Source organism: Miscanthus floridulus, chromosome 15 (assembly GCF_019320115.1).
Source record: "Miscanthus floridulus cultivar M001 chromosome 15, ASM1932011v1, whole genome shotgun sequence".
NCBI classification, from domain to species: Eukaryota; Viridiplantae; Streptophyta; class Magnoliopsida; order Poales; family Poaceae; genus Miscanthus; species Miscanthus floridulus.
Window position 1 is genome coordinate 85,225,665 of NC_089594.1, and position 23,139 is coordinate 85,248,803.

General features: G+C 50.2%; 4 protein-coding genes and 1 pseudogene across 4 annotated transcripts in view; 2 read left to right on the plus strand and 3 right to left on the minus strand.

Annotated features, from left to right (window-relative positions):
- The window catches only part of LOC136506581 (probable disease resistance protein At5g63020), a 268,321-nt gene that overhangs the window by 87,077 nt on the left and 158,105 nt on the right, over window positions 1-23,139 (minus strand). The window lies entirely within an intron of this gene.
- Window positions 765-21,478, minus strand: LOC136506579 (probable disease resistance protein At1g61300; annotated as a pseudogene).
- Window positions 11,086-11,391, plus strand: LOC136507832 (uncharacterized). The gene has a single exon (XM_066502434.1). The coding sequence runs from the start codon at window positions 11,086-11,088 to the stop codon at window positions 11,389-11,391; it is 306 nt and encodes a 101-aa protein (XP_066358531.1).
- On the plus strand, window positions 12,867-13,484 carry LOC136507833 (uncharacterized). Its single transcript, XM_066502435.1, has 2 exons — window positions 12,867-13,139; window positions 13,242-13,484. The coding sequence occupies exons 1-2, from the start codon at window positions 12,867-12,869 to the stop codon at window positions 13,482-13,484; spliced, it is 516 nt and encodes a 171-aa protein (XP_066358532.1).
- LOC136506586 (uncharacterized) lies at window positions 15,538-17,012 on the minus strand. The gene is made up of 2 exons (XM_066501498.1): window positions 16,368-17,012; window positions 15,538-16,282 (listed from the first exon to the last, which is right to left on the minus strand). Exons 1-2 carry the CDS (start codon window positions 16,935-16,937, stop codon window positions 16,022-16,024), a joined length of 831 nt encoding a protein of 276 aa, XP_066357595.1. The 5' UTR covers window positions 16,938-17,012; the 3' UTR covers window positions 15,538-16,021.

Genomic DNA, 23,139 nt, shown 5'->3' on the forward strand with positions numbered 1-23,139 from the left:
TTGCTCTATTGAGTCTCTCAAAAAAGTTATACCCATCTTAAAGTGACTTAATATTAATTGTTTTTTCATAATTAATTTATCCACGGGTCTGATATGGTCCCAACCCTATCCATACTAATGTTGAGCCCAACACATGTTCAGGCGATTTTTTTGATCCAATCCGCGTGTGCAGTGGCGCTATTTTGTCCAACCAGACGACAGAGACGAGACCTGGAAGCGCTGTTGTGGCGTAGACGGAACAGGCACGGCGCGTCGGCACGACGACACACGGCGGCTAGGCAGCACCGAACCGCGGGCCATGTCAGCGTGAGAAGTCCACGTGGAGGGATATGGACCTAAGTGATACGACATATAAAGTTTATGGAAAAAAAGCCACTTTAAAAGTTTATGGACCTAAGTGAAACCTACTCACAAGTTAATGGACCTCTGGTGCATTTAACTCTAAATACAAATTTCTTTGGGAGGTCCACTAGAGTAATAAATAGATCATAATAATCAGATTACGATCCAAATATGATTGATTATACCATGGATTGTTATAATAAAAAAACCCTTATTTTCATAATCCTATAACTCAGATGAAAGATGATTTAAGGGGGGGTTATATATAGGTGCTAAAAGTGCAACTTGTCTACCAACCAATTGTCCAACTTACCAAACCAAAAGATAAGATAGGATTTTTCCACTTTAGCCAACCATAATTAGCCCCAAACATGCCCAGAGTGTCTTGTGATTATTAGGATAGTTAAAACGGCACCTTGTAGTGATCCGTTCGCTATGTTTTTTCTTTCGTACAAAATTAATAATATATAATATTTAGTTGTCACACGTCACCGCATTATTATGGGAAAACATCATAAAAAGAAGTAGAACAACAGTTATGAATTGTGACTCCCAAATAAATGATACGGTACTCCCAGTTCTTTCAGAGGCCATCAGCAAAATAAAGGTAGCAATATAATAGCGCCGTGTTTTCCCCAATGTCTGCCTCACACTGCTCAGTAGTCACAAACAAATGCGCTCCTGCATGCCTGCACAATACTAACTTAGGTAGGTAAATGGTATACATACATGTAATAATTAGAGAAAAGAAAAAAAAAGCAACAATAATGGTGCGAGACAAACCCGCACGAACGTACCTTTAATTTAATTTGCTCCCATTCCACAGAACCTGTTCCAGGAAAGACTTGACACCTTCATCCTCCCATTCCAATTCATTCCAATTTATAACAACCAGGAAAGTCAACTTGTGTGGTAAACTTTGCATCGTGAAGGGAAGCCGCTTCAACTTTAGGCAATGGATAATTTGCAACTCCTCAAGGCATGGGAACGTCACGTCAGAACCGCACAAGCTGACTAGCTTGTAATTGTCAATTAAAATCAGAGATTTGAGGCAAGGGAATGTCTTTGAACTCTCTTGTCCTGTGCCCATACAGATCTGCTTCATAGCACCGCAATCATCCACAAGAAGATATTCAAGGCAGGGCAAGTATGACGCCCAAGAGAGGTGCTGTAGTTTGCTGCAGTCAATCAGACTCAAATGTGTGAGCCTTGGGAACAAAGCTTGCAAAGACGATGTTCCCTTCCACATTTTTATATTTGTAAGGTTATCCAAATGATGGAGCGCGAGCACACTGAGAGCATCAAATGGTTTTCCCAGTTTGTCTCCTACAATTATTTGCTCCATTGCGCAACACTCAAAGTACAGTTCATTTAACGTCCTTCCCGCAATATCACCTGTCAAAGTATCTACTGCCAGGCAGAGCTTGCTTGTTTGTTCCAATCCGTATATGATCAAATCCCTAAAGGGGATGCCAGCTGCCTTCCGTAGTGATTCATATCCATCATCACCTTCAGTGACCATATCAACCGCTTTCAAGTTTGGAAGGGTGCACAACTCTTGCATTATTTTAGACGAATAATTATTCGTATGATTATCTATCATTAGGTCAATCACTTGCAATTCTGTAAGACAGGATATGACCTCCGTCGGAATCAGCTTTATGCTTGTGCCTGCTAGATATAAGAATTTAAGCTTAGTAAGTTCTCTAAGGCGTTTGGGAACTCTCCATAGGTATCCGTTACGTGACAAATCCAGATGCTCCAAGTTTACCAAGGCAAATAACTCTTCAGGTATCTCCTTGATTCTGTTGTCGCTTAGATCTAGGTATGTCAGCTCAGTGAAACTCTGAATGGCTCCAAATATCCTCTCATCCAAACTATTCTGTTGAAGGTATAGCCTCTTGAGATTTGTTGAGCCAGTAAACGGATGAAGCTCCTTGATTTCATTGAACATTAATGAGATGCATTCGGCTCTGCTCCAAGGAATGGCGTGAATAGACAGATTTGCACCAACTCCTGCACGAACGACCCACTTGTCCTTGTTGTCACTGCAGCCACAAGATATCCAAATAGCCATATCACGGATCACATCATGCATCTTAACACCAACTTCAATTGGGTCCTGATGGTTAAAGTTTATTCTATGACGAAAGTACTCATAATTATCAACCATACTATAACCACTGTCTAACAAGCATGCAGCTGTAAGTTCACCTATTAGAGAATGTGCTTTTCTGAAGGAATCATGTATATCACACTCGTCAACTAGACCTAAGCCAATCCAGCATCGTATCAGGTCCCCCGTCCGAATCACTTTATCCTCTGGCCATAGTGAGCAAGTCAACAAACACTGTCTCAAGGTATTATTTCTTAGGCTATCATAACTGAACTTGAGTCGTCTGAAAACATCATTTTCCATATGGAGGTCCTGATCATCCCCGTCACAGCATGACTGTTTCATGTAATGAATGGCAGATTCCCATTGTTTCGGATTACTTTTGCCGTACATTGCCCTTCCGACAGTTATCAAAGCTAATGGCAAGCCCTTCATTTCCTCCACAAGTTCCTTTGCAAGAGCTTCAATACGAGGACTGGAAGATAGAGTCCCCTGTCCGACCTTGTCTTGAAATAGCTGCCAGGCCTCATCATCTGGCAAACGTGCAATGTTGAACTCTTTTCTTACGTCCATCTGACCACACACCGTTTTTGATCTTGTTGTGAGAACCACTTTGCTTCTTCCAAGGGGATACGGTATGCCCACTGCTTCCAGATCAATCCGATTCCAAACGTCATCTAATAGTATCAGAAATTTTCTTGTTTTCAGGAAGTCCAAAATGATGTCAGCTCGAGATTTAACATCACCGCCTTCCGGTAACTTGAGCGTGAGCTTCTTGCCAATTTCGTCTTGGATTGTTTCCACTGAACCCTCTTTGGAGGCCGTAACGAAGATAACATAACGAAATAATGAGTCCCCACGAAAAGCATTGTTGATGTTTGTCAGAAGATGGGATACGGTATGCCCAACCCCCAGATTCCAATGACACCTACTGAACTATCCTTAATATACTCCATAGCCTCTTCAAATATTTCAACTCTGGAAGGCTGCTGCTCTATGGATGAACATGGCATCTCTTGGACGGAAGGTGGCAATGCTTCCACTGTAACAACGCTGGGTTGACCACTGAGACATTCTTGGAGCCGACCAAGCAGGCCAGCTGCAATCACACTGAGATCCCAGTTCAACTCATTTTGCTCAGATTCACAGATAACCATACCAACAGAGATGTTGGTATCCACGCTAGCCAGCCAGTTGTTCATCTGATTTGTTGCTACCTTGCCCTCTCGCTTTCCAAGCTCAATCACGTGATAGGCATCATTTCTCCTCCCACGCAAGTTTTGCAAACATTGCTTGAGCTTTGTAATAACAATTCCTTCTGCCTGAAAGGCATTAATTACTATTATTAACAAGTGACAAAGATAAGTTAGCAAAAATGTAGGTACCAAATTTGAGTTAACTGTAAAGACATACCAGAGATGATGCTTCTTGATCCTTGATAGGCATCAATTCCTTGGCAACAGCAAGGATATTCTGCCACTGTCCTGGTTCCCCTTTTCTGCGCATTGCGCTGCCTATTCTTATCAGTTCTGATGGTAGAGCTCTTAGTTGCTCCACGAGATCTTTTGCAAGTGCTCCGATGCGGGGTTCAGAATAAAGACTATCGTTACCAATACATTCTTGGAACAACTGAAGTGCTTCATCAATTTTTAGGCCGGGGACATTTATAGCTCTGTTCACACGCATCTGATCACACAAGCTTCGTGATCTTGTTGTGATTACAACTTTTCGCTTCCATTGGCCTTGATTTCCATGGGGTGGTAGGCCAACTGCTGCTAGGTTCAGATTGCAGTGAAGGCCATCTAGCAAAACAAGAAAACTTTTATCCTGAAGGAATTTAGATATCCTGGTGGCTTGAGTGGTTAATGAATCACCGCGGTCCTGCATTTTGAGCCGTTGAATAATTTCAGATTGGATACTTTGCACCGAACAGTCTTCTAAGGCCGTCATATAGATAACAAAGTCAAATGGAGGGTCCCTTCTGTTTGATGAACTAGGAATCAAGGAGTTTCCTGTTTCAAATGAATTGTTGATCGCCTTGAGAAGGAGTGTTTTCCCAACACCAACTGGACCCCATATTCCGATCATCCCCTCTGTATCCTCAATGATGTGCTGGCGAGCTTGTTCAACAAAAAGCACCTGACTTGGCAGTAGAGCAGCATGGACATGAATATGAAGGGCAGATGGCGGCTGTGCAATATCACTGGGTTGATCACTGAGACATTCTCGGAGCTGAGAAAGCTGCGCAGCGGCAATTCTAGTATCCCAGTTTAACCCAGATTGCTTGGACTCACAGACAGCCATCGCGTCAGATAGGATGGTATCTGCTCAATCTTGTCACGGACTTCTCTGCTCTTCTCACGCAACTTCTCCATGTGCTCCTTAATCTTCATAATAATTTCTTCTTCCTGGAAGGCAGTAATAATTAATACAGATTATAGAGAAAAAAATAAGTATGTTCCACCCAGTAGCCAATGCTCTACTACACACTCTTCTATATAAAATATATAAACTGCTAGGCTACTGTGGATGTTAGTGCACGTCCTCATAGGATGAAAGCTAATGTGGCAAGAATTTAATAAGGAAAACGAAAGAGTTAGTACCTTGTGCTATAACAAAGTTTGGCACAAATTATACTAGACAAGAAACAAAAATTATGCATTGGGGGATAGCCAGTGGCCCTATTATATGTTAGCACGAACAGAATGTATTCTTAGCATGTTTTGGGAAATAGCTATAGACACCCAACATTGGGAGTGTCAGTGGCATCAAGCAAATTAATTGATTCTTTGAAGTCATAATACCTGGTCTTCAGGAGGCGTGTCACAACTTTTTTTTGTTTTTTTGCGAAGGGGCCCTTCACTGTCGAGACTGCAGTCTATGCTTTCCAAACTAAGCTTCTTGATAATTTGCCCCGTAGTGGGCCTTTCATTTCGTTCACTTTTGATGCACCATTTACCTATTTCAAGACAACTCATTAACTGTTGGCAATCTACTGATGATAGTGCTTCTGCCGACTTGTTTCTCCATTTGTTAATTATCTGGAAAATATTAACAAAAGTTTGATACTATGCAGTGCTAAAACAAAAAGATAATTAAAATGGACCATCAGATACATTGAATGTGTAAAAGAACAGTTTCTTACTTGTTCGATATCAAGATCGATATCAGGATAAGGTTTGCAACCTGTTATGATCTCTATGATTACTACACCCAAACTGTATATGTCTGCCTTAGTTGATATTTTACCTTTACTTATGTACTCTGGTGCCATGTAACCACTGCATCACAACATGAGTGTTTCATCAACTTTAAAGGGTTAAGCTAAAGCAAGGTTGAAAGAAAAAAAGATTTTGTAAGCAATATAGTATCAATAGATTAGCAACTTACGGTGTTCCTCCACCGGGGCAAGTTTGAGTTTTCTTATCACAAAAGAGTTTCGACAGACCAAAATCTGCAAGTTTTGGCACCATATTTTCATCGAGCAATATGTTAGCAGGTTTTAGGTCCAAGTGAATGATGAAAGCATTATTATTTTCAGGTCTACATTCCTCATGAAGGTAATGTAAACCAGAGCAAACCCCCTTAATTATTTTGTAGCATGTGTGCCAATCAAGTCCAGAAGATTCATCTGCAATTAAACAACAACTCATAAATCTCATTTCCTTTTTTTTCTTTGGGAAATTTTACAATGGAGAGATATGACTGTATGACACCGAAAATGGTGCCTAGCAAATTTGGCCACTTACGATGTGAAATGGTCAATTCCACATAAATTGGATGCACCACATCAAAATTTCCCAATCCTCAAACCACCAAAGCAGCTACACATGCCCCAGATCCATGGATCACTGAGGTGCCAGAGGGTAGTAGTCGGTAGTGATGGGATGACAGTATCACAGCCGTGTCGCAAACCGGTAGTGATAGGTACTTATTGCTGCCGGTTAGTGCCTCAACCTGACAGTGACAGGATGAGGGTCACTGCTGGACTCCACCTGGCAGTGATAGTTTGTGAGTTTCATACCCACGTTAAACCAAGGGGATCATGTCCATGAGCATTTGGAGATGGGAAAAGATCCCTCCTTGGATGTGTGTGTTCAGGATGGGAGGGAGGAGAAAGATGGGGCTGTGGTTTATACTGTAGCTTGGAAATTACCGGGTTTATCACAAATCAACAATGATATAGTGGGGCTGCTGCTGGATTGAGCCACGGCCCCACGGTGGCATATCATTGCCGGTAGAGGCCTGCGGTGAGCACCAGAGCATCTAGTGCACTCTTGTGCACTGTATGTGGGCTAAGCGAGCGGGTAAGTTCAAAGGGCGTCACCGGATCGTCTGGTGAAGTCACCGGATGGGTCCACCAGACCTTCTTACAGATATAGGTGTTTCTCCGATGAGTTGAGGTAAGAGCATCAGATCATCCAATGCTACCACCGGACTATGCATTGGAGCTTCTTATAGAGGCAACGATTTAAGGCACCAGATCATCGGGTGTTACAATGGATGACTCACTGGAGTATCCAACGGGTATTGTGCTTAAGAAGAAGGTTTTCTCACACAGACCGAGAAAATCCCTGAACCCCCGCCCCATCCATACACAGGGAGACGTCAATCTCTTTACTTGTGCTTTGGTCTAGGGCGAGAGAGGGGATTTTTAACCCTCAGCCTGAAATTCGCTCCCATGGGAGTTCGAATTCTGCACCTGAGGGGTACCATCGGAACCACTTAACCAGCTGGTCTAGCGTCGTTTGGCTTTCTTAATCTAAAGGCACCTAGTGTTGGGTTCATAAACCCAGGGTCGCTAATGGCCCCGCTTCCCAGCAAAAGCTCGGCCCAGCAAACAGCATTACGGACGACGCGCAACTCCTGGGCCGGCCCAGATACCTAACGATAGGCCAAAAGAGCGATCCAGTCTCTGACCGGAAGGCCTGGCCAAGAAGGGGACGACGCTCGCTTCTGACTTTGACCCGCTTCTTCGACCAAGAATACACCAAACCTCTGCTTATGGCTCTTCTCCGACCGGCGCGGTCGGAGCCGACTGGGAACGACCGATCGGGGACGCTCGCTCGGTAAGGACCCAAGGATTAGGCGGAGTAGATAAGGCCAGGCGCTCAAGTCAACCGCAATACCGAGGATCGTACCCTGCACACCTGCAGGACAATACCGCCAGACCATGTCAGAAGGGTGCTTTGCAACCTTCTAGACATGTCAGAACACGAACAGTGTTATGGGCACCGACATTTGTCCTACAGTATGGTAGGCGCCGACATTTGCCATACCAGAAGAACACGATGGAGCCCGCCACATGCATCTAGGCGTCAATAGTATTGTGGGCGCCGACAAACCGTCTTGTACCCAATGGCATGGGCAACAAGACCACTCTCTTTCTCTCACACTCTCCCTCTCTCTTGTAAGGCCATCCCCTTCACCTATAAAAGGGGATACGCTCTCTCCCAACAGATGATGGTTCATTTCGACTCTCTCTCTGCTAGGCTCTAGAACTCTAAAGCCACACAGAGCATACGTTCCAATATTTAGCACACCTTGGAGCTCCCATCACTCTTGGCCCTTCGGTTCAGAGTCCGACTGGACCTCTAACACCCCCATCTTATTCTCACTCGTTTGTAACCCCACAGCAAACTTCGAGCACCTGGGCTCAGGAATAAAGTCACCGACTGACTGAAACTGGACGTAGGGCATGTTGCCTAAACCAGTATAAACCCTGTGGCATTGAGTGCTAGGCCACATCTAATCACAACGTACGGCAAAACTACAAATATTTACGTGTCGGTCACTTTTCGCACCGACAGTTGGCGCAGTCCGTGGGGATCGACGCCGTACGTTCACGCTTTTGGTCATCGGATGGCCCACCTTTTCGCCATCTTTGGCATGGCGGGCTCAAGCGATATGACTCGTTTTGGCTCACTGGATGTGGGTTCCTCCCGTCTTTGAGCCATCCCAGACCTTCCTCTTTGGAAGCCTAGACTTCATCGCCGACCAGCTCGGCGTACTCCGCCTCCACGAGGAGGCACCTGTCCTAACGCCCACTGGAGGAGGAGCACCCTCCATCGGCTTCGGACCGCCCGACGGCCTCAACGACGAGACACCTACGCTTCGCTTCGAGCCCACACTGGGCTCAAACCCCACTGTGAGTAACGTACATATTGTTCTTTACTCGCTATTTAATATCTTTCGCCGACTCTCTGGAGGGACCCCGTTGTTCCCACCGCAACCGCCATGCAACTGGTTCCCCTACAGCCTCGCGTCCCCCATGGATGCATACGCACGGGGGCTCCAAAACATGCGGACATCGTTCCCTCTCACATCCGAATTCATGGGGATGGCGGGCTACGCTCCTGCCTTTTTCCATGACCTCATGGATGATGAGGTTGAAAGTGATGGCTCCAGCATCGGCGATGTCGTGGCACCTAGCCACCCTTTGTCCTGGGAGTGCGCTATGGCGGATGCTCCGGGGTAGCCACCGGTGGTAGCGGAGTCCCTATAGACTCACACCCCTCTGGACCCTTGTGCGGAGGCCCTCACGCGTGCGTAGGAGCACGACGAGGAGTTACGACAAAAGTAGCAGAGCCTGCCGCCACCTACGCTGGTGCGCTCGAACACGTAACCCGGCGAGCGGTGCCTGGGGTCGCACCTGCCAGGTCCAACGCAACATCATGGATGGGGGGAATGATCCCCCACAGTTCGCTCGGGCTAGCCAGAACATCGCCGCTGCGGCGATGCTTCTGCACAGCCTTCCAGAGCCTATCGACCCCTAGGAGCAGGCGATCCATCAGAACCTCTGGGCGCTGGTGGAAACTGCCGCCATTCAACAGGTGAAGAGCTGGTGGAAACCGCCACCATTCAACCAATCCATCGACTCGCGGCCTCTCTCCCCACCGGGGGAATGGGGGCGCACCAGTCGAATCGCTCCATCCGCTCACCACTACAGTCGCTAGGCGTGGAATAGGAGGCCATAGCTGCATCATGGCCTCACCCGGTGCCCGCTCCGCACTGACCACCTATGCGTGAACGCCTCGGGCTGAATCAAGACGCTCACAGCATCATTAACAATCGACGTCAAGCCCAACATGATGATGACGTCCATCAAGGGGCGGTGAGAGCAGGCGGCATGGGCCTCGGCCAGACCATCAAGGGGAGCGGGGAACCGCACCCTAGGCATGGTCACCGACCAGACGACCGGAGTCCTAGCCTAGATGGCCCGGGACCATGGGCCTTTGGTCATCGCATCTAGAAAGCGCCATTCCCACAGTGCTTCCGACCACCTACCAACATCGCCAAATACACCGGGGAAACGAATCTCGGTATATGGCTCAAAGACTTCCGTCTCACCTACCGATCCAGAGGAGTGGATGATGACCATTTCATCATTCAATACCTCCCCATCTGTGTGGGGGAGCATATTCAAGCATGGCTTGAATTGCTCCTGCCTGACATCATCCGCGACTGGGTGGATCTCAAGAGGATCTTCATCAGGAATTTCCAGGGGACGTATGTCCGTCCTGGGAATTCCTGGGACCTCAAGAGCTACCAGCAGGAGCCCAACAAGTCCCTGTGGGATTACATCCGTAGGTTCTCAAAATGATGCAACTCCCTTCCTGATGTCATTAACGTGGACGTCATCAGCACGTTCCTCTCTGGGACAACCTGTGAGTCCTTGATCCACAAGCTCGGCTGTCTAAAGCCCCGTACCACCCGCGACCTGCTCGACATCGCCGCAAACCACACCTCCGGTCAGGAGGTGGTTGGAGCGGTCTTTAGCAGAGGCTGGGACAAGGGCAAGGCCAAGCGTGAGGACCAAGACGAGGGCCCCTCCATGCAAAGGGGCAAAAAGAACAAGAAGGATTGACACCGATCGACCAACTCCGCTTTGGTCACCGCGGCCGATCGTGCAGGCAAGCAGCCCTAGCAGGGCCAGCCCGATCACTTCGACAAGCTCATGGATAGCCCATGCACCAACCACGTCTACCCCATCAAGCACCTCTACAAGGACTGCGAGCTCCTCAAGCGCTTTTTTGTGACAGGCCGGCGGGCCGAAGGAAGGAAAGGGCAAGGAGGCAGTGGCTAAGAAAGGAGGCTTGGCGGGTAAGGATGGGGATGGCTTTCCCGATCCCGAGGAATGCCTCATGATCTTCGGGTGATCTGATGCCATCTACTCCAAGCGTTGGCACAAAGTGCGCTACAGAGAGGCATGCATTGCCGAAACGGCCGTCCCCTCCTTCCTTAGCTGGTCAGAATCTCCGATCACTTTTGATCAGAGGGACCATCCTTCCCACGTCACTAGACCAGGTCGCTACCCACTCATCGTTGACCCCATTGTCCGCAAGAAGCGCCTCACCAAGGTGCTGATGGATGGAGGCAGTGGCCTCAACATCCTCTACGTGAACACCCTCGATGCCATGCGTATCCCCTGGTTGGAGCTCCACCCAGTGAGCTCTCCCTTCTACGGTGTGATCCCAGGGACGCAGGCATACCCGCTCGGGCAGATCGACCTGCCCATCATGTTTGGCGACCGAGCCAACTTCCACTTGGAGATCCTCACCTTCGAGGTGGTGGACTTCCCAAGGTCCTACCACGCCATCTTGGGGCGGCCATGCTATGCCAAGTTCATGGCGATCCCCAACTACACCTACCTCAAGTTGAACATGCTGGGACCGAACGACATCATCATTGTGGGTAGCACCTTTTCGCACGCCTACACGTGCAACCACGAGCATTACGAGCTCGCCACTACCGTCATCAACTCAGCCAAGCTCCCTCAGCTTAGAGAATCATCGACTCCAGCAGTTCTGGACTGCAACAAGCCAACCTCCTCAACTGCCTTCCACCCACTTGAGGAAACTAAGGAGGTGGGGATCGACCCCACCGACCCAACCAAGATGGTGCGGATCGGGGCCTCTGTCCCAGCCAAATAGGAAGGCGAGCTCGCCGACTTTCTATGCGCCAATCCGCGATGTCTTTGCATGGAAACCTTTTGACATGCTAGGCGTACCATGGGAGGTCACCGAGCACACATTACGCCTCGTCCTGGCTCAAAGCCCGCCAAGCAACGCCTGCGTCGCTTTGATGACGAGAGGCGTAGGGCCATAGGCGAGGAGGTCACCAAACTCCTGGCAGCCAGATTCATCAAGGAGGTATACCACTCCGACTAGCTAGCCAATCCTGTTCTTGTTAAAAAGAAGACCGAGAAATGGAGAATATGCGTTGATTATACTAGCCTCAACAAGGCCTGTCCGAAGGACCATTTTCTTTTGCCACGCATAGACCAGATAGTTGACTCCACCTCAGGATGTGAAATCCTCTCCTTTCTGGATGCCTACTCAGGCTATCACCAGATCATGATGAAAGAGTCTGGCCAGCTCGCAACTTCATTGATCACTCCGTATGGTTCGTACTGCTACGTAACCATGCTTTTTCGGTCTGAAGAACGCTGGCGCCACCTATCAATGGTGCATGCAGCAATGCTTCACCAACCAAATCGACCCGCTCGACCAACCTGATCAAGTCGAGTGGCCAAAACCAACAATTGCCGTCTATGTTGATGACATAGTGGTCAAAACGGCTCAAGCTTGCGACTTGATCGCAAACTTGGCCGCAACGTTCATGAACCTCCGAAGGTTCAACATCAAATTGAATCCCAAAAAATGTGTTTTCGGGGTTCCGAAGGGGAAGCTGCTTGGATACATCGTGTCCAAACACGGTATCGAGGCCAACCCCAAAAAAATCATGGCCATCTCCAACATAGGCCCTATACACAACGTCAAGGGCATACAAAGGCTCATCGGCTGTTTGGCCACTCTGAGCCGGTTCATCTCCTGGCTAGGCGAGCGAGGGATGCCTCTCTACAAGCTTCTCAAAAAGATAGATACGTTCGTCTGGACTGAGGAGGCACAGTAGCTTTGGAGAGCCTTAAAATGTCACTGACGTCGGCCCCAATCCTCATCGCTCCCAAACAGGGAGAACCCCTCCTCCTCTATGTCGCGGCAAGCAACCACGTGATGAGCGCCGCCCTAGTCGTCGAAAGGGAGGAGCCGGGACACCACCTAAAGGTCTAGCGACCCATATACTTCGTCGATGAGGTACTCACCAACACCAAGGTTTGGTACCCCCAGGTACAGAAACTTCTATATGCCGTGCTGATGGTGACCCAGAAGCAACTACACTACTTCACCGAGCACGAAGTCATGGTCGCTACTTCATTCCTGCTGGGAGACATCGTCCGCAACCGCGATGCCACAGGACGGATCTCCAAGTGGGTACTCGAACTAATGGGCCATGGCTCAAGTATATCCCCTGCATCGCTATTAAGTCTTAGGCTCACGCGAACTTTGTCGCTGAATGGACGGAGGTCCAGCTCCCGATCCTAGACGTCACCCACGAGTTCTGGACGATGTACTTCGACGGGTCGGTGATGGCGCCCGGCTCGGGGGCTGGAGTGGTTTTGATCTCCCCAGATGGGAGCAGGCTATGCTACGCGATCCGTCTCCACTTTTTGCCCTCAAACAATGCCACAGAATACGAGGCCCTCATCAATGGACTGTGCATCGCCATCGAGCTCGGCGCTACACGGCTGTACATCTGCGGTGACTTGGAGTTGGTCATCGACCAAGTCATGAAGGAGTCCTCTTGCAAAAGACCCCTCATGGTAGCATACTACCAGGAGGTGTGCAAGCTCAAGGACAAATTCCAAGGGATCAAACTACATCATGTCCCCCGAAAGGACAACGATGCCACTGATTTTCTTGCAAAATTGGCTGCCAAGCAGGTTTCGTCTCTAGATGGGGTCTTCATCAATGACCTTCATGAGCCATCTACCCCCATCCTAGAAGGTCTGATCCAGACACACCTCGACACTAACCTAGCGTTCAGGGGCTCCGACCTCAGTGCCTCCATGACGACGTCGCCCGTCGACGTTGCCGTGGTGGCACTCGATCCAACCGATTGGAGAGCACCACTACTCACCTACCTCCTCGAGGAGATTCTCCCACCTGAAAGGACTGAAGCATGATGGATCGCTCGATGCACCAAGACGTTCGTCACATTCAGCAACAAACTTTACAAGTGGAGTTCATTGGGAATACTCATGAAGTGCATCCCTGCTGACCAAGGGAAACATCTCCTCCTCGAGGTCCATGCCAAAATCTACGGACATCACGCGGCCCTGAGGTCGCTGGTCGGAAAAGCCTTTCGACAAGGTTTTTACTGGCCCACCACGCTACGAGATGCAGAGGAGGTCGTCCGCAGGTGTGAGGGATGCCAGTTCTATGCACGACAAACTCATTTGCCGGCGCAGGAGCTTCAAACCATCCCCATCAACTGGGCATTTGCGGTCTAGGGCCTCGATAGGGTCGGACCCCTCAAAAAGGGCCTAGGTGGCTTCACTCACCTACTCGTAGCGGTGGACAAATTCACCAAGTGGATAGAGGCAAAGCCCATCACCAACATTCGCTCAGAAGAGGCGGTCAAGTTCTTCCTTGACATCATCTACCGCTTCTGCGTTCCTAACTGTATCATCACTGACCACGGAACTAACTTCACCGGAAAGAAGTTCCTGGACTTCTGTGATGGATACGACATTAGGATCGACTGGGCCTCGGTCGGACATCCACGTACTAACGATCAAGTCGAGTAGGCCAATGGCATGGTCCTCCAAGGACTCAAGCCACGCATCTTCGATCGACTCAATAAGTATGTCGGGCGATGGGTTGTAGAGGTCCCAGTGATCCTCTAGAGCCTAAGAACAACCCCAAACCGATCCATAGGGTTCACACCTTTCTTCCTGGCCTACGTAGTTGAAGTAGTGTTGCCCTCTGACCTCAACCTCAGCGCCCCAAGAGTGAAGGCCTTCGACCGCGATAGAGCCACGGAGGCTCAGCAGGACGCGGTTGACCTGCTCAAGGAGGCTTGTGAGATGTCCGTCATCCGCTCCACTCGCTATCAGTAAACTCTCCACAGGTACCATGAAAGAAAAATCAGAGGGAGGATCCTCGAGGTCGGAGACCTCATGCTCCGAAGAACCCAATCAACCAAGGAGAAACACAAACTCTCTCCATGATGGGAAGGACCCTATATGGTGTCCGAGGTCATTCGACCGGGCACCTACCAACTGAAGGATGACAATGGCAATGTTCTCACCAACACTTGGTACATCGAACAGTTACGTCGTTTCTTCCCCTAAAATTCAGTCTTATCGCTTTTTTTACATTCAACGTTTGCTCCTACAAGCACCCTAGCCCGAACACTCTTGGCCTAGGTCGCTTAGGGGCTCCACGAGGGTGCGATACTACCTCTCTTTTTTACTATCATATAGTAAATACTTTTCACCCGAACGAAAGGGTAGTCCGTTCCTTTAAATTACCCCACGTAACTTATGTTTTAAACTCCCGACCGATCACACCCCGCCACGACCTACGGTTATGAGCAGCTGAGCCTCACGGGCCATGCCTAGGTTCTTAAGGTTGTAGCCTATGGGTCAAATGGGCAGGTGCGAAAAAGAAAGGATAAAAAACAAAGCCATGCTAGAGTAAAAAACAAGGAATCGATGGGACAAGCTTCCTCTTATGAAGTGATTCCATCACAAAATGAAATTGAAGTATTCATGAATACAAACTGTTCACACGGGGCTCCCCCACGAACTTAACTTTTTCATATACTAACTACTTCTACTCTAAATTCTATTGTGACCGACCGGTGGCATTAGCTGATGGCACGGTCAACAAGGATAAGGGCTGCTCGCCTTCCGATAGGACGACGTTTGGCTCGGTCGGAGGTGGGACGATGCTCGATTCCAACCCGATCTCCACTCTATCTGTAGGCTAGATGACATCTTCTTGATGCACGCCTTCAGTTATGCTCACACGGCGAGCCTCCATCACCCACTGCGCGGAGACTTGCTCGGCAACCATCTGCACGTATGGCACCAAGCTCTCCTCGAGCGCATGGATGGCATCCACGCTCCAGCCATCGGCGTACCCTCTGTAGATGGCGGCGAAGTCCAAGTCTGGGTGGTGCGTCACCACTGAGGTCAGCACTCATAATGTCCTGTAGAACATCCCGTCGGACATGAGTGTCTGAATTTCGTTCGGGACCTCCACCAGCTGGATGGCGGGCGTGCTGGTGCTCGGAGCCAACCTGAACACCTCAGAGACAACCACCTGGGCGACATTGCGGATCTGGTCAAGTTCCCCTCGAGAGCATGTTGCTCTTCAAGGGACTTGGCTAGCGCCTCCACGCTCCGACCGATAGCCGCCTTGGCTGTCTCCAGCTCCCGCTCCAGAGAACCAACTTTTCCACACAGCTCTAGAAAAAGGACAACAAGCTCAGATGCAAAGCAAAGGAAAAACTAAGGCATCAACGAAAGGTGGAACAGATACATACCGAGGTGGGTGTTCTCGAGGATGGAGGGTCCTTCCTCCTACCGAGTCACCTTCTCAAACAGTCGAGCGTTCGACTCCTCCGCCCCAAGCACCTGCCCCGGAGCGCGAGCACTTCTCGATCAGAATCCGACCAGGCCTTCTACTTTGACTCCAGAGCCTCCAAGGACTTCTAAAGTGCCGCCTCGGTCTCCTCTAGGTGGGCCTTCGCTGCGCCGAGTCCCCGCTCGGCAGCAGTCGCCTGTTTTGCCGTGAGCAGTTCCGCCGCCTGCGCTCCCGTCGCCTCGGGCGCCCGGTCTTGGGACTCGTGGCGGGCGGATTCCAGTAGACGCTCAAGCTCATCAACCCGCCATGACATTGTGGCTTCCCACTCCATCTGACCAAGTTCCTCCTGAAGGAAACGGGACTTGTGGATCGACGTCGCCTCTAACTCCTATAAAGCGAGAAGCAAGCATGCTATGACAACCAGTGGAAGACCAAGGAGTCAAGGACAAACGCTAAAAATGCAGAAAGCTTACCTCAGCAACGCGCAGTAGGTCGATTGAGACTGCCTGATGGACGAGCTCAACCTGCTCCAAGGCCTCCTTGAGCTTCGCCTTGGTTTGGGCGAGATCAGACTCCATCGACAGTCCTCTCTCCTCCAGGAAGTGCCAGAGCGCCACCTCCTTCTCATCGCGAAGGATGAACCGAGCCTTCCTTGGGTCGCCGGGGTAGGGCCACACTAGCTCGCGGGTTGCCCCCAACTCGTTGGAAGGTCTAGCCGCCGCAACATCATGCGACGATCGGACCACCGCCAACTCCTGCGACGGCGGGATGGCCGGCGGCTCCACCCTAGTGCCTGCCTCGTCGGAGTAGGGGATCTCCACTACCTCAACCCCATGGCCCGCAGGTGGATGTTCTACCTCCGGCCTAGCCGCGTCGCCTCCCGACACCTCCAGCTTCGACCAGGAGGGCGAGCCGTGCGTCCCTCTATCGGGCGAGGCAGGGAGCCCGGTCTCCCTCCTCTCTTCTGCTGTAGCTGTTGGGGGAGGGATCGCAAGGGTCACCTCTGACCCAACTTCCACCATCACCACAGGGATCGCCGCCATCACCGCCGTTGCTGCTGTCGCCGTACTCGTGACTGGCCGAGAGGGCTCAACCCCCGAAAGGGAAGGTCGCACCACCACCAGTCTGCTTTCCCCGCCGCTCATCGCGACTCGCTGCAGACTGGGTCTCCACTCCTCACACACGGGAGGCGGGGTGATGCTCAGTCCCGTTAGTCCCCAGCCGCTATCAAAAGAGTACAGGTTAGTCGCGCTCAAATAACTCAACTGTGAGATCAAAAAAGAACATAGATGTATACCTGGACGAAAGCGGCAGGGCCCTGAAGCCCTGACCCACTGGCGACAAGCCCGCCGGACGAGGACCGCTCATGGGTCATGACCCACACCCCCTCACATCGACCGACGGAGGTGCGACCCGGCCAATTCCTGATTGGCCCATGAATCGCCGCAACCACCGGCTCGTGGCGCACCCGCCGGGGCAACCAACGGGGCATCTCCCCGTTGTGGGTCGCGCGCACGCAGTGACCCCAAAGATACGGGGGTACGGGCATGCAACTCCAACTGGCCGGCGTGCCCCGCCACGCTTGGAGTAGGGGGGCGAAGCTAGCGATGCCTCCGAAGGGCACGGCGACTGTGCCCGCATCGCCTCTCGCTTGACGGCGGCGTCTGACCTCGTGGCGCGCTTCCTTGATGTGGGAACATCGCCGTGCCTCTCCGTATCCCGCCCACCACCGATAGGCGCGGCCATAGGCGCACGATGCTCCACTGAGGTCACGACGATGCTCCTGTCTCCGTCATCCTCAGAGGTGCTCGCGTCGCCACCCATCTCCGTGGGCTCCTCCGACTCGAGCTCCGCCTCCACGTTGCTCTAGTTTTCATCGGCCCGTACCCACCGGGCGATCTCCTTCTCCTTCTTGTGCCTCCTATGGGCCTTCTCAGCTCTCTTCTTCTTCTTGGCGACCGCCGCCTCCTTCAGAGCAGCTTGCCGAGCTACGCCCTCCGGCCCCCTCAGAAGATGCGGCCAGGATTTGTAACCGACGGGTCCCTATGAAGCGAATGACTCGAAGTCAAAACAAAGGAGAACAAGAGAAAAAAAGGTCACGGAGTAAGAGGAGGGGAGCGTACCATATTGGACAGCTTCGCGACATGGAGACGTCTGGGCTTTCCTTCAAGGGACTCCTTATCCCTTAGTTGCAGCACCCGGTCGAGTCAGCTCCAGACTTCGTCCTTCGCCAACTCCTCTAGCGACGCATGGTCAGGGTCCGTTGGGCCGGAGTACATCCACATCGGCCACCTCCTCTCTGCCAGTGGGGCAACTCGATGGCAGAAGAAGGTGTGGAACACCCGTAGCCCATCGAGACCATGCTGCACCAGCTTCTAGAGCTCCGCCTCGATGACCTCCATTTTGTTCTACCGACTGGAGGGACCCCACGACCAGCTCTCCCACCTCTTCGGCCTTCTTCTGGTGAACGGCGGGAATGGCACCTCCGCTGGGTTCCTAATGTAGAACCACTCCCCGTGCCACCCTAGATTGGAGTAGCAGGGGGAGTACGCGGGGTAGGAGCCGGACGGCCTCGGCTTCTTCTGCAAAGCGAAGCCCCCAACCGATGCGGTTCTGGATGGCTTCCCCTCCGACAAAGCTCGCTCGGTGAAGATCTGCCGGAAGAGGTCCACTTGCGGATCCATCCCAAGGAAGGCCTCATAGACGGTAACAAAACCGGCTACGTGCAGCACCCTAGTCGGATTGAGGTGCTATAGCTCTAGGCCCCACTTGTTGAGGAGCCCACGCAAGAACCAGTGCACAGGATATCCTAGCCTATGCTTGTGGAATGCACGGAAGGAGACGACCTCATCAGCCTGAGGTTGTGAAATAGCTTCCCCCGGCACAGGAGCCCTCCAGTGCGCCACCTCCTTCGGTGGGAGCAGCCCCTTCTCGATGAAGGTGGCCAGCACAGCCTCATCAGCGTTGGATGGCCTCTAGTTCAACGTCGCGCTCCAGATTCACGAATGGATCTGTGTTCTCTTCCTCGCTTTACCCTCTTTCTCCTAGGAACCGCCACGGCACACGAACACGCTTGGCGAGAAGGAAGAAGGAGAAGAGGCGGCAGATGGAGAGAGGCGAAGGAAGGGGACGAAAACCCTCTCCCTTCCCCTATTTAATGCGGATAGGCTTGCGGTGGGACGCGTCCTGACTGATGGGACACTCCCTGCCCAATGAAATGACACCTGGTTAAACAGGACGTGGCCTAGACACGGCCCACCACTACCGCACGTCGAGCATAGGAAACAAGGCGCAACCGCACGCAAACAACCCTTTGCCTTCCCAGGCAGGACTTGGAAGGGCCCAACAAACGGGATCTCCATCAAAGGAGAGGCCAACAGGCTTCCTGAGTCGATCGAACGGCTCAGGCGAATGCCAAGAGACGGGTAAGAAGCAGAGGGATGCCCCATGCGGGCTATGCCGACTCCGTCATGAATGACATACACAGATCCCATTCGGACATATCCGATAAGAGCTCCTCAAACCCGTCACTCGAGTCATTAAGGTAACTTTACCAAACCTTCTTACTTTATTTTTCTTATGCATGATCATTCATTCATTCTTTCTCATACATGCATTCACACATTCATTCATACATTCATTCATTCATACATTCATTCATTCATCCCATACATCCAAAGCATTGCATATGCAAATTAATGCATCACAATGCCTCGTGTTGCATCACGAAGCGGTAGTTGCCTCATTCAACATGAGCAATGACCGACCGAGGTTCGAAGGCCGGCCCGCGAAAGGCTCGAGGCCGCCTCGTGTCAAATAGAGCCAGGGGAGAAAACGCAGATGAGCCCCAGTGACCCTTGCCCGATCTGCTCAGAAGTAGATAGGGTCATCTCGACCTTCCCGTTTGATCCTAACCTCGAGCCATGCCCATAGAATCTCCATCGAGGGGAGGCCAGCGGGCCACCTGAGTCGGTCTCCAGAGCGACCCGAGCATCTATTGAGAGGCGAGTTAAGGAGTAGTGGAATGCCACATGAGGGCTATGCCGACCCCATTACGAATGATGGACCCAGATTCCACTTGGATGTGCCCGTTAGTGAGCTCACCGAGCGCGTCACTCGAGCCATCGAGGCAAGCGATGTTAGCTCAGCCCCTCCGGTTGCGGAAACCACAGACGACGTAACGCATGGAACTAGACCAGCCTTTACCAAGCCCAACGGGGTCGTGGGCTCGGGTCGCCCGACGCTGACTCGGGAAACCAACCGACCACGCAGGTCGTGGGTGGGACAAACACGGGCGAACACCCCAACCGGTAGAAACACAGAAGTCTGTGGCCCTAGGAAAGAGTACCAAGATACTCAGCCTCCAACCGACTCACCAGTCAGATGCAGGCTCAGGGGCTACACCCACCGGGTGCGCTTGTGCGCCCTCGCTGGCAAAGCGAAAAATCCCCTAGACGATTCTACCTAAATCGCCGGGGGGCTCGGGGGCTCCTGCCGGGTTCATAAACCCAGGGTCCTTAATGGGCCCGCTTCCCAGCAAAAGCTTGGCCCAAACAACAATACTGTACAACAGAAGATAAAATAAATAGTGTGAGCATGTTGATACCCAAAGATAGCCAAATTGCCAAATGTTGTATTTGCATGCATTCAGCCCCTGAGAAATAATTTAGGTGAAGAGTGTATAGGCTAGGAGATGCATCGCTTTTCTTTTCAAGTCACCACATTTGGCTTGCCTATGCTTTACAACCTAGTGTGAACTTATGTTGTATTGAATGAACTTCTCAGTACAGTGAGTACCACGGACTAATCTTTAGTACTTCCTCCGTTCGGAAATGGTAATCCTATTTTGACTAGGAAAAAGTCGTACACAGATTTGACCTTCAATTTCTTTTACAATTTGTTTTCCATTGCTAACGAATCAATTTCATATTTGAAACACTTCAAAAAAAATCTATGGTTCAAGTTTTATGTCCTATATAAACTTGTATATATATAATTTGATTAATTGTTGGTCAAAATTTGTAAAACTTAACTTTTCCATATATAAAATATGATTATTATTCTCAGACGCAGGGAGTACTCGACTCTAGCGTGAATCTGAAATATAGGTTTGTATGCATGGAGTAATTTAGTGGTTTGATCTAGAAAGCTAAGAAAGGTGGTGACTTTTGGATCTCGGCAGGACAGAAATATAGGGAGCATTGAAATCCAAAAGCATGAAGTGTTGCTCCAAGGTAAAAAGCGTTCTTAACTAGAAGCAGGCTGCTGGAACACACATATATAGGACAGGATCCCTGGAGGACAAGATTACAACTAACCTGGAGAAGAACTTCATCAGGCTTCAAGAAACTATGGTCGCTAGCTAGTCGATGAATTCCCTGAGACAGGAGTAGGCCTGACCGCATCGATCATGGCAAAGGGGATCCTGCGATAGATCCTGGGATCCGAGAGAAGAAGGCTACAACTAATAACCCGTACGACTTCAAACTTCAGTAGCTGCTGCTCCTGATAAGCACCGAATCATCCTGCTAGATCAGGCGAGAGGCGATGAAGCAACCAAGGAGAGGCGAAAGCATGTGGAGTGGTCGCGTTCTTTAGTTCACTAATGTGGTGTATACTATTACTTGGATGCAGAAAATAAATTAATCGGAACAGAAATGCTATACAACACACATGTGTTTTAGCACAAAAAACACATGGATTTTTTTTATCTCTCTCTCCCTCTCTCTTTCCCTTCCCTCTCTCCTTCCTCCTCTCTCTCGCTCTTTCTCTTTCTCGCTTCGTTGACCGAGCGGATGGGAATGAGGAGGACGACGACCGACGCGTTCGCGGTGGCATCCAATGCCGTGCCCCAGGCCACGTCGCACGAACCAGTGGGGAGGCGCTATCTCACCCCGTGGGCCCCGCATGTCACTGACTCTGTCTTTTCCCTTTCCACTCTCATGGACTCGGTCCACTAAGACCAGACGGCGGATCTATGATTTATCCTTCCATAGAAAAAAATTATGATATGTGATCTGTGATGTGTAATCTGTGGAAGCTAGAGGCTGTAGGTAGAAGAAGGGTGGAGGCTGTTGGATTTTAATCCTATGGTGCAAAAAAATCATATGTTAAAACTACATAAAACACATGGTTGTGCAGTAGACAGACTCGTACAAAGTCCTCAGAATTCTTATTTTCGAGGGAATAGGATAGTAACAAGTTGTGCTAGCTTTCCAGAAAGCTGGTAAAATCAGCACTTTTTTTTGAGTAATCTAACCACAACAAGATGCGCACTAGAGGAGAGAGCAAATAATTTGCGTGCAAACAGCGCATGCATATGCTCATCACAAAAAAAAAAAAAAAAAAAAAAAAAAAAAAGAGATTCCCACTGCACTCTGTGGGTGTGCATGTACCAACCGAAGACCCACCACCCAAGGCCCAAGGGTGTACTATAAAGCTTGCGAAAATGCGCCACGCTATGATCAAAGTAGCCGTTTGGGTAGCTGTGTGCGGTATGATCGATGACAACACAAATTATTATATGTTGATCAATCATCAACCTTTATAATACTTTATTACTCTGTCCCTGTCCTGTTTGCGCACTCTGTTCAGGGATGTTTATTAGCGGTGATAGCCTGCAGTGCCAACAGCAGCTGGCTCTGTTCATCAGCGACCGGGCTGCTGTATGGAAGCAACGGGGGAAGCTTCGTGCACTGGTTGAAGGAGACGCCAACACCAGATTTTTCCAAACAAGAGCGTCAGTCAGGCTGCGGCTCTCGGTGAGGGGATGGCGACGGCGTGGCTCTCGGACTCCGGTCTGCAGACCGGAAGAAGACGGCGGCGATTTCACCGTGGGAACCTCTCGGCAAGACCTGGGCTATGATGGGCCTTGAGTTTGTGCGGCCTGTATTTCATTTGGCAGAGATATCGTTGGATCAACAGTGGACGGTACAGATGACCTGACTGCAGGGTGAAGTCAAGCTAGAGGATCTGATTCCGTTCAACAATGTTTATCTGCACCACACAATGTGCACAAACAAGAAAGTACTTTTTCTATGAAAACCAAGTGAAATGGCCATCTATAACTATTATTAACAAATGAAATGGTATTGCTTAAAAAAAAGAAATGATATTGCTTACTTTCTTTCAGAAAATTTAACTAGGGATAAATAGTTGGAACATAACAATAACTACATTTTTTATATTTGGGCTTTGCTAAGGTACATCGAAATGACCGGAGCTGTCCACTTAATTAGAGTTGGA